The following is a 12191-nucleotide window of genomic DNA, read 5'->3' on the forward strand; positions in this document are numbered from 1 at the left end:
TACAGTTTCCTTAGTATTATTAATTTGGTTGTTTTATTTTGTAATGCAATAATTTAAATATAAGCATGTTTTAACATGAATGGCATTTAGTTATTCTGCTTTCAAAACGTTTTATTATTCGTTTACAAGCAATCTAAAAGTAGAGGGCGCTTTACATAACAAAACCAAAGATATATTAATACAAAACATTTCATATATAATTTGCTACACCACCAATATAATGTATTCCATTATTACAAGTTATTTCACAAGATATTCCTCCCATTGTGAAGCATTTCTCCCCATGATGATTACCAACAACAAGAGCACACACCAATGAATTGAAATTTCAACATTTGAAGGTACTAAATAACATATTCAGTAACTGGTCTACTAAAATATTTACAAAATTAAATATATCAAACAAAATTAATGCAAGTATTCTTCTTTGGTTCAGATTACATCACCTCATTTTCAGCATTAAATGGACAAAAGTAGGAATAAACAGAAAATAGGAAATAAAAGACTATATATTTATGATATTATATAGCTTTTTAATAACATTATCTTCCCCAATACAAAATAATCGTTAATGCATCCCAATATACAGTAATCAATGTCGTCTGATCGAGGATACTTGACATTTTATCACAATAATTCAAATTTATATCCTATATATTATCATCTTGATGGTTTAACTATACACTTTAAAATAATTTAAATGATATTAGCATCTGGCAGGAAGTTAATTTTAGGATATCGTAGGTCAAGGGTTACTGGTCTTTTCTGACTCTTCCACTTGTTCTTCTTTTGACAGCATATTAATGATGTCATCAATTTGTTTTGGTGATAGATCTACATCCTGTTCTGTAATAAAGTCAATCACCTGAAAAATTCAAAATGTTACATGGTTAAGAGTGAAACAAAAAGACAATTCAGAATATGGTAAAACAAAACAATTATTGTCATATAATGACAGACATTAAAGATGCAGGGTTGTAGCCACCAGTATTGTTGGTTTTTGTGATCACCTAATAAACTACTTTATTTCTCATGGCTATGAGAACTCTTGGTACTGAAAGTATATTAAACATAGCGACACAGTCTAGAATCAACTTACTTTTTGAACATCTTGGATGTCTAGAATACCATCAGAATCTTTGTCTAATAGTTCAGCAAGCTGACGGAATTTTGCCTCATCTGAGAGATTACTAAACTTGCGCATAGCCTCTTCAAATTCCTCAATACGCAGCAGTTGTTTCCTAGAACAAAAAGTTAAATACTGTAAAATTCATTCAGACCTTCCAACTCTCCCGATAATGGCGGATGTCTCTTGATATTTCGTGTCATCTCTTATTTTGGATAAATATATCCCGATAATTTGCGTCATTTCCCGCTAAAATACAATATTCTTGACATTTTCTGCCTTTGGAATGCCATTAAATACTCTAATACTACTAATTATTTGAGGTAATTTTCAACATATTAGTTAGTTTGGACATGCTTTAAAAAATCCTCCCGATATTTATTTTTCCAAGTTGGGAGGTCTGTATATTCATGTGATTTGACATGCTAGTCTAATCTAGTGTAAAGGCCAATTTACACAGATGAGCGGTAATGATAATAAAAATATAGAATCTATGTTATTCCTTATGACCATTTACACACAACGCAGAGTGGACGGGTGGTTTCCGCTCTATGTGGGACGAGCTACGCGATTTTCTGCATACCTTTATTGCTCGTCTGGCCTTAATAGTTAATAATCAACACCAGGAAGCAACATTTTACAGAACAAAAACTGAAAGACACTGCCTAGTCAAGTTACACAAAAACAATAACCAACCTATCTCTCATCAATTTCTCAGTATCAGAATCTTCATCACCAAGTTCATCTTGTTTCTTAATGTCTTCTTTAAGTTCATTTTTACCCTTTTCCACTTCATCCACTATCTTTTCGAGTCGGTTTACGATACGATCAATTCGCTTTCCAAGTCGGATGCTTGCTTTAGACTCAACAGCTTCAGCTTCCATTTCAGTCTTCAGTTCCTCAACATCCTAAAGATATAAAAAAAATAAATTGTTTGTAAATATGGTGCAATGGTGCTATATCATAGAAGGTTATTCTTGTGTAAAACACCTAAATGAAGTGAATTAATATTTGTCGGTGGAAGACCGGAACTACATGAACGCAACCTCCCTAACAACAACGATCTCTGGTTGAAATTTTGAGTGATGTTGAAATTACTAAATTACATGAGAATCAAATGAAACTTTTCATTTTGGTTAAAAATTAAATTTTCTCACTTGGTGGTCTCCTCGTGAAAATAAAACCGTCATCTTTCACCCATGAAATTATTTGTACCATCGCACTCATAAACATTCATTATTTTATTTTGTATGCATGAAACTGTAAGCAACTTGCCAATTAATACAGGATGGATAATATAATTATTATAATTTATCGTGCTCATAAACTAAGTCTCATTTGAGGCTTAGGGAGTGGAATTAAGAGAGCCGTGAGATACAACCTGTCACTAGGTCAGGATTGAATCCTGGACCTTTGGATTGGAAAGCAAGCATGTTAACCATCAACTGATTTGTATAATATTTTAGTAAACTATTTAAAATAGTTTATTAAAATAACAGTACCCTCTGCTTATTTATCTTGAATCTGGCCCGGAGGTATGTCGCCTATCTCTATCAAGTACAAACGTTTTATAAAGTTTACCTCTTTATATTCCGCAATATCCTCTCTCAGTTCTTCTAGATCTTCTTTCTCATGACTCAGTTTCTCCTTCTCATCAGCTAGTTGATTTATTACTTCATTTAATTCCTTAAACTCTTCTTTTGTAACTTCCTCCTAAAAATTGAACGAAATATCCATTTAAGAAAATCTCACATTAAGGTTTACCAATGTATATACTGTATAAAGAGCAGAAGGTATCTATTTTAAAACATACCGTATTTATTCAAGGCAGGCATTTATTCGGGGGAGGCGGTTTTTGGGTGTAATATATGGTAAGATGTATAATCTATTCTATCAAATAGACACTTCGTAGATATGAAAAAATACAACACAATTAATTTCGAGAAATGATAAAATACAGTAATATTGTATTAAAATGCTTGGTAAATTGTAGATCATGTCAATCAATGAATTCTACTACAAATAGAAATGTGTTGTAACACAATATTGTGTATTGTATGCATGTGGTGGGTGGTTATTCCAGGAAATAAATAAAGGCCCCTGGGCGTTTATTCAAAATGATGTTCTATGGGGTGGTGGGAAGCGTTTACGGTAATAAACTGCATTACAGTATCTATACTATGGTATACATTAAAATGTTCTTACGATTTCTTCTTCAAGGTCTTGTCCAGTCATCTCTAACACAGGAGCTTTGTCAACTAGTTCTTCAGCCTCTAACTTGGCCTATATATCAAGATAGAAATGATAATACCAAGTGACATACTGTACAAGCGAAAGTTTTGGGATGCTGGAAATTATGGCGATGAATTGTTTTTTTTCTATACTTTTAAAAATGCCATATTCATCAAACAGCAAGCATCTATTTTATACTTTATCATGCTTATAAACAAAGCTAATTTGAGGCTTAGAGAGTGGAGTTGAAATAGTTGTGAGTCACAACCCTGGCACCAGGTCAGGATTGATACCTGGACCTTGGGATTGAAAGGCAAGTACCACTAAGCTACATCTCCACTACACACTAGTTGAATATTTTAAGAAGAACGATGTTGGTGATATGAGTGTTGATGGTAATGATGACAATATAAATGTGCATGAGAAAGTCAAAATCAATCAATGATGATTTGACAAGGATAATGAGGATGATCAAAATGAAAACAATAACACCAAACCAACCATTTTCTTTTCTAGTTCTTCTTTCTCCTCCAATTCTTCCTTGATCTTATCTTCTTTTTCCTTCATAATTTCTGCCTCCTCTTTCTTAATAATGTTCAACCTTGTTGTGTTGTCCACCTTTTCTCCTTCTACCTCTGCTAGTTTCACCTTTGCTTCTTCAGTCTATAAAAAAAACATTGAAACAATACATTTGCCAAATAAATCCGGGTCATGTGAATTCTAACAGTGTTAAAGATTTTCTCAGATTATAATCAAACATTTACACGCAAGTGGGATTTTTGTATGTTTGAAGTAGTGTAAATAGATACATTTGTATGATAAAAAAAGACAAGAAAACACATGACTATTTAACTTACAGCAGATTCTGAAAGCACAGCAATAGTCTTCTGCAATTGCTGAGCTGTTGGAAGTTCATCAGGTAAGTAGAGAGCTCTGGATAGTAGAAGTAATGATGTTGGGATCTGCTCGTCAAGGTGTAGCTCTAACCACTGTAAAGATAAAACATATGAAATCAGCTACAGTACTGGCTACCATTTCCTTCAGACCTCTATCCATCCATTTGCCTTGTCCTTCAGATAGGATGATAAGTGGTATTAAAATTGCACCTCCGTTTAAGATTCAAATAAACTATTGCTTTTTTACCTGTTGCAATTGTGACTTCAATCGTTCAACAGGCAGTCCAAGCGCCCTCATACCTCTTGCTTGACAAGCAGTTTGCATCTCCGAAACAGTTAAACTATCAATACCCTCTTTTTGGATCATCTAAACAAAAGGAGATTTTTTCATGATACCAAAATAGAATAACATGTGAGAATACATGCCTGTGTCCATAGAGATATCTCTATGCTGTGTCATTTTGATCTGTTGTTTTTAAGGCTCTGTCTACACATGGAGGTATACCTCCATGGTCTACAATATCAAACTGGTTTGACAAAAAAAGTGTGATGTGCCCAAAATATGGTAGTTATATGACATTTTCATGTCCATATATGGGCAAATCACACTTTTTTGTCACATAAAGTTTGATAGTGTAGACAGAGCTTTAGGCTAAAATATGTTAATCTAATTACCCTGTGTTACATTGTTGTAACACAGACTTGCTAAACAATAGACAATTGCATCCTATTGTTTGTGCTTATCATGGCAGAATAGCATTCTGTTTACTGACATGTCTATAGACATGATAGTGTCTATAGACACATTACTTTAGAATGCACTTAATGAGCAAATTAAATGTTGAAGTGTTAATGTATTTAAACACCAATACAAAAAATATTTTATTTCATTTTATATTTACTTAAGTTACAATGTTGTGTTTTTATAAGTTATTTACAAAAAATTCTGCACAGTGCTTTACATATTTTAAACAAAAATGTTAGCCTATTGTTTGCTTTGTGTAATTTGTCTTGTTTGTTTATGCATAGTCCTATCATTGTCATGTCCTTGTTATTGTGCTTTTTATATGTATAAGGGTAGCCACACTAAGGCCATAGCGAGAGGTTAAAAACAGCCGCCTAATATAATTATTATTATTATAAAACATGACGATCTGTGATGGGGAATTGGAGTGGATGGTGAGAATTGAAAATTTCAGACAAGGCGAGCACCTCGTCTACCTCATGCTGGCTACAGCACTGTACACAAACGAGCATTGCTCTTTGTTTTTTTCCCTCAGTTTTGCTTCAGTTTAATTATTTTATGTTATTATTTAATCCTATGAAAATAAATTAATTTTTTTATACTTTAATAGTTTCTTAGAACAACTATATAAAACATTGTATTATACAGTACCCTGTCATCAGCCATTAATGTTCTGAGTTTCAATCGTAATTGAAATCGTAGGAAGTTGTTGGTACCATAAGGTTGAAGCATCAGCAGCTTGCAAAGAGCAATTAGCTGCTCCCGAGGTAGATTATCTAAAGTCAGTTCATCTTCAAATAGTTTGGAGTATTTCAGAATCTCTTGATTGGTGGCCTGTTGTCCACTGGAGCGAATCTGACATGACAAGTAATGAAAAATTATACAAACATTTCATTTAATGTGTTTTAGGGATTTATTTTAAACCAAGGTAATCTAACAACAAGATGCTGAACTCCGGAGATCAAAGGGTTTATCTGTGGGTGCGACGCAATCAGTTCCATTACGCTTAACAGAAAACGCATGCCGCGGAGAATATGTAGATAGCACAGTACTGTTGGTATTTGTCGCAGCCAGTCATAAGATCAAAGGACTGTTACAAGTTCATATCTTGGCCAGCTCAGTAACCTGTTGTTAGATTCCCTTGAATAAACACTTTTGTACTTCTGTATTCTCATATGCTTCTTCTTCTGCATTAATTCAAAAGGCAAATTATTAAAAAAATGGCAATGCTTTGGGTTTCAGTGGCTGGATATCAATGGAGATACAAAATGGCAATGCTTTGGGTTTCAGTGGCTGGATATCAATGGAGATACAAAATGACAATGCTTTGGGTTTCAGTGGCTGGATATCAATGGAGATACAAAATGGCAATGCTTTGGGTTTCAGTGGCTGGATATCAATAGAGATACAATATGGCAATGCTTTGTTTGGGTTTCAGTGGCTGGATATCAATGGAGATACAAAATGGCAATGCTTTGGGTATCAGTGGCTGGATATCAATGGAGATACAAAATGGCAATGCTTTGGGTTTCAGTGGCTGGATATCAATGGAGATACAAAATGGCAATGCTTTGGGTTTCAGTGGCTGGATATCAATGGAGATACAAAATGGCAATGCTTTGGGTTTCAGTGGCTGGATATCAATGGAGATACAAAATGGCAATGCTTTGGGTTTCAGTGGCTGGATATCAATGGAGATACAAAATGGCAATGCTTTGGGTTTCAGTGGCTGGATATCAATGGAGATACAAAATGACAATGCTTTGGGTTTCAGTGGCTGGATCTCAATTGAGATACAAAATGTCAATGCTGTGGGTTTCAGTGGCTGGATCTCAATGGAGATACAAAATGGCAATGCTGTGGGTATCAGTGGCTGGATCTCAATGGAGATACAAAATGGCAATGCTTTGGGTTTCAGTGGCTGGATCTCAATGGAGATACAAAATGACAATGCTTTGAGTATCAGTGGCTGGATATCAATGGAGATACAAAATGGCAATGCTGTGGGTATCAGTGGCTGGATATCAATGGAGATACAAAATGACAATGCTGTGGGTTTCAGTGGCTGGATATCAATGGAGATACAAAATGGCAATGCTTTGGGTTTCAGTGGCTGGATATCAATGGAGATACAAAATGACAATGCTGTGGGTTTCAGTGGCTGGATATCAATGGAGATACAAAATGACAATGCTTTGGGTTTCAGTGGCTGGATATCAATGGAGATACAAAATGGCAATGCTTTGGGTTTCAGTGGCTGGATATCAATGGAGATACAAAATGACAATGCTTTGGGTTTCAGTGGCTGGATATCAATGGAGATACAAAATGACAATGCTTTGGGTTTCAGTGGCTGGATATCAATGGAGATACAAAATGGCAATGCTTTGGGTTTCAGTGGCTGGATATCAATGGAGATACAAAAAAATAAGCAAACAACTAAATCAAACGACCAGAAAGAAATTGCAGAACTTTCAGGAACAACTCCCTGCACTAACCCTTCCTTAAGTTCTGTCTACACTATCAAACTAGTTTGACAAAAAAGTGTGATGTGCCCAAATATGGTAGTGATATGTCCAAATATGGTAGTGATAGGACATCATCATGTCCATATATGGGCACATAACCTTTTTTTTGTCACATAAAGTTTGATAGTGTAGACAGGGCTAAATGAATGAATTTAACATTTTGAATCTTACACAAAATAGGATGACTTTTTTTTTTGTATTTTCACATTGATTTATAAATAGAAAACAAACCTAATAATAACAAAATGAATAGGCCTACCCTTTCTATGAATGATCCAAAGTTGAGAGTCTCAGATGCAGCCTTCTTATGGTCACACGGAGTTTCTTCAATCGTGTCTTGGAGAAACTTTGCCATCTCTAACTTTACTTTCAATTCTTTCTTGAGTTTCTCTTCCTATTCAAGTAAAATATAATGATGAGGCACCTACATTGCTATTAAGGTATGGAATAGAACCCATAATGATGAGGCACCTACATTGCCATTAAGGTATGGAATAGATCCCATAATGATGAGGCACCTACATTGCTATTAAGGTATGGAATAGATCCCATAATGATGAGGCACCTACATTGCTATTAAGGTATGGAATAGAACCCATAATGATGAGGCACCTACATTGCTATTAAGGTATGGAATAGAACCCCTAATGATGAGGCACCTACATTGCTATTAAGGTATGGAATAGAACCCATAATGATGAGGCACCTACATTACTATTAAGGTATGGAATAGAACCCATAATGATGAGGCACCTACATTGCTATTAAGGTATAGAATAGAACCCATAATGATGAGGCACCTACATTGCTATTAAGGTATGGAATAGAACCCATAATGATGAGGCACCTACATTGCTATTAAGGTATGGAATAGAACCCATAATGATGAGGCACCTACATTGCTATTAAGGTATGGAATAGAACCCCTAATGATGAGGCACCTACATTGCTATTAAGGTATGGAATAGAACCCATAATGATGAGGCACCTACATTGCTATTAAGGTATAGAATAGATCCCATAATGATGAGGCACCTACATTGCCATTAAGGTATGGAATAGAACCCATAATGATGAGGCACCTACATTGCTATTAAGGTATGGAATAGAACCCATAATGATGAGGCACCTACATTGCTATTAAGGTATGGAATAGAACCCATAATGATGAGGCACCTACATTGCCATTAAGGTATGGAATAGAACCCATAATGATGAGGCACCTACATTGCTATTAAGGTATGGAATAGAACCCATAATGATGAGGCACCTACATTGCTATTAAGGTATGGAATAGAACCCATAATGATGAGGCACCTACATTGCTATCAAGGTATGGAATAGAACCCATAATGATGAGGCACCTACATTGCTATTAAGGTATGGAATAGAACCCATAATGATGAGGCACCTACATTGCTATTAAGGTATGGAATAGAACCCATAATGATGAGGCACCTACATTGCTATTAAAGTATGGAATAGAACCCCTAATGATGAGGCACCTACATTGCTATTAAGGTATGGAATAGAACCCCTAATGATGAGGCACCTACATTGCTAATGCTATTAAGGTATGGAATAGAACCCATAATGATGAGGCACCTACATTGCTATTAAGGTATGGAATAGAACCCCTAATGATGAGGCACCTACATTGCTATTAAGGTATGGAATAGAACCCATAATGATGAGGCACCTACATTGCTATTAAGGTATGGAATAGAACCCATAATGATGAGGCACCTACATTGCCATTAAGGTATGGAATAGAACCCATAATGATGAGGCACCTACATTGCCATTAAGGTATGGAATAGAACCCATAATGATGAGGCACCTACATTGCCATTAAGGTATGGAATAGAACCCATAATGATGAGGCACCTACATTGCTATTAAGGTATGGAATAGAACCCCTAATGATGAGGCACCTACATTGCTATTAAGGTATGGAATAGAACCCATAATGATGAGGCACCTACATTGCTATTAAGGTATGGAATAGAACCCATAATGATGAGGCACCTACATTGCTATTAAGGTATGGAATAGAACCCCTAATGATGAGGCACCTACATTGCTATTAAGGTATGGAATAGAACCCATAATGATGAGGCACCTACATTGCTATTAAGGTATGGAATAGAACCCATAATGATGAGGCACCTACATTGCTATTAAGGTATGGAATAGAACCCCTTCTTTGGGGACACTTCTTATTAAGGGGACACTTCTCCATGAAGCAAATGAGGGAAATATATGTTTTAACACTGTGGTCAACCCTCATTCAGGGACACTTTGTTAGGTCGCAATGGTGCTCTCTTAATAGGGAATATCAAATAAATGCAAAGGTAATTCAGTACTACCAGTATTGGATCAATAAAAGTAATAAACTAGTAAAAAAGCTACCAATACCCTCAATACAATACTTTCTGAAATTGTTAATTCCTTCATTTCCTTTATTTCGGATATAGTACATCCATACAAAACAAAACATTTAAAACATGTTTGTCACCAGGAAAACAATAGTATCTTCCACAAAAACAACATAATATATCAATTTGCATCAATGCTGATGTAGGATGGATTACAACTATTTAATTACAACTGTAGTGTCATGGATTCTGTTCTTAAAACTATGGATGGAGTTCCTTCAATATTCTTAAAACTGAGGGAACGTTATTTGTTAATTGTATGTTATGTACTGTAGAAGTATATTTCCCCCCTATTTAAAGACTTTAATGAATAGAAATTATAAGAATGAAAACTCAAAAATAAAGAAATGAATTTCTAACCTTCTTTGATTTGTCCTGGAACGTACTGGGAAGCATTTGTGGGAAGAGTTTGAGAGCAACTGGTAACAAGAATTCCATAAATGGAATAATAACAAACACCAAGAAAGGAACAAGACGAAACATATCAGAAACTGTCCTGGTAAACTACACAAGAAAAAAATACATGTATTAAAAACTGAATAGAAAAGAATAGGAATAATATAGAATAATTATTTTAAATATATATTAAGAATACTTAATGAATTAATTTTATTGATTCTTTATACAGATATAAAAAAAAAAATTGTATGACCCCAAGAGAGGTGTGTCATTTGTCCGATGTGTTTATACCTTATGTATACCATGGCGCACCCCTGCATCAAAAAAGTGACTTACCTTTAGGTGACCATTACTCACCCATTTTGACACACTGTGACCTTGTTGTTCAGGGTGGGTGGTAAAGTGACTGACATTAACACACCATTGTTCATTAATGTGACGTACCATCTAGGTTTTTTGACGCACCCCTGTTTCAATAATTATTTTAAAATGACTACGCATCTATGACTCAACTTTCCCGGAGATCGAATAGTGGGTCATACATAATACCTTTGTACTAACCTGTTTGTACTCTCTTCTTGAAAGTGAATTACCGTTGAGAATTTGTCGTAGCATTCTGAATGCGATTGCCACGTCAATTCCCAACAAACGGAAGCCATGATAATAATGCACCACTTCATCCTTAAAACGAATCCAGAGCGACTTCTGCGCCGGTTTGATTTCTAGAACTATCGGTGGTTCTTGCTGGCTCGGAAGTTGTTGTAACCTCTCCACAACACCCTCGTCCGATTTTAGTTTCTCTTTTTTCTTTTCTTTCAAAGCTTTCACAGTTTGTTCTACTTTAGATTCAGGTTCAATTAAGTCTTTAAAATTGATGCTGGATATATGAAACTGTCTGACAGGTAAAAACGAGGTTAAATCTACAACAGACTGTGAGGTAACATGATTTGTTGGTAATATTCTTCGATTATTATTGCACCGTTTACATTCCTTAATTACAAACTTATAATTACAATCTTCAATAGTTGTATGCTTGCATCTGAAAGAAAGTATAAACAAATTCAATCCAAAAAATTACTAGTGGCATATTTTTGTGATAGTACAGCAGACGTATTTAAATACAGTATACAATGTAACAATAAGAAAATCTTTTTAAAAAAGCATTGAGGCATGCATGGCACCTACAGTACAGTATACTCACATATAAAATCTTTGACAACTTAATGCACCGTATTGATTTGCTTGTATGTATTTATGTAAGGATGGAGAAAGTCCTATAAAAAAGAATTTTTTAAAATGAATTTGTGCATTTCCATCATTCATATTAAATAATAACATATGGATTATCGTCTAGACCTAGGCCTAGCTAGGTATTATAATAAATCATGTATTATTAGTAATAGTATTAATATTAGTTAGTCAAAGCTCCCAAACCAATCACATTTAATTGGCAGTCCATTGCTAGGCATAGTAGGCCTAGAACAGCTTACCAACGCAGCCGTACTTACCCACTGGAAGAGGACTTTGACCACTGACAAAACTTTGCTTCGACGGGAACCTGTTTGGCCTAACTCGCACATTACGGGCCCTGATAGTAACACATTTAATACTATTTAAATAAGTACACACTTGGCCACTGGAGTATATACGTATCATCTTTAAAAATTCTAGCTTATTTAAAAGCAATTAATTAGTTTATTTAGTTGTAAAAGACTGACAATCGTATCAAGGTTGTATCTAGGCCTGGCTATACCCAGAGTTCATGTACCTTTCCGCCGGAAGCCGGTGCTGTAAACTCGTCAAAAACCAACTCGGCTGTGCGGCCTA

General features: G+C 35.1%; 1 protein-coding gene across 1 annotated transcript; it reads right to left on the reverse strand.

The window, feature by feature from the left end:
* Window positions 1–41: 41 nt before the first annotated feature.
* LOC140048078 (mitochondrial proton/calcium exchanger protein-like) lies at window positions 42–12134 on the reverse strand. The gene is made up of 14 exons (XM_072093084.1): window positions 11873–12134; window positions 11566–11638; window positions 10926–11403; window positions 10326–10469; window positions 7787–7921; window positions 5651–5854; window positions 4502–4621; window positions 4216–4347; window positions 3860–4021; window positions 3332–3409; window positions 2708–2839; window positions 1823–2034; window positions 1100–1241; window positions 42–865 (listed from the first exon to the last, which is right to left on the reverse strand). The coding sequence occupies exons 1-14, from the start codon at window positions 12018–12020 to the stop codon at window positions 746–748; spliced, it is 2280 nt and encodes a 759-aa protein (XP_071949185.1). The 5' UTR covers window positions 12021–12134; the 3' UTR covers window positions 42–745.
* Window positions 12135–12191: the final 57 nt, after the last annotated feature.

The sequence above is a fragment of the Antedon mediterranea genome, chromosome 4, assembly GCF_964355755.1.
Source record: "Antedon mediterranea chromosome 4, ecAntMedi1.1, whole genome shotgun sequence".
NCBI lineage: Eukaryota > Metazoa > Echinodermata > Crinoidea > Comatulida > Antedonidae > Antedon > Antedon mediterranea.

What these genes read in the sequence shown, in the direction of transcription:
- LOC140048078 (XM_072093084.1), bottom strand. Translation starts at nt 12,020, where the DNA reads ATGATACGTATATACTCCAGTGGCCAAGTGTGTACTTATTTAAATAGT. An exon ending in CATTAATGGCTGATGACAGG is followed by an intron (nt 4,622 to 5,650) that starts GTACTGTATAAT and finishes CCTTTTGTTTAG; the next exon opens with ATGATCCAAAAAGAGGGTAT. An exon ending in TGAAGTCACAATTGCAACAG is followed by an intron (nt 4,348 to 4,501) that starts GTAAAAAAGCAA and finishes TTATCTTTACAG; the next exon opens with TGGTTAGAGCTACACCTTGA.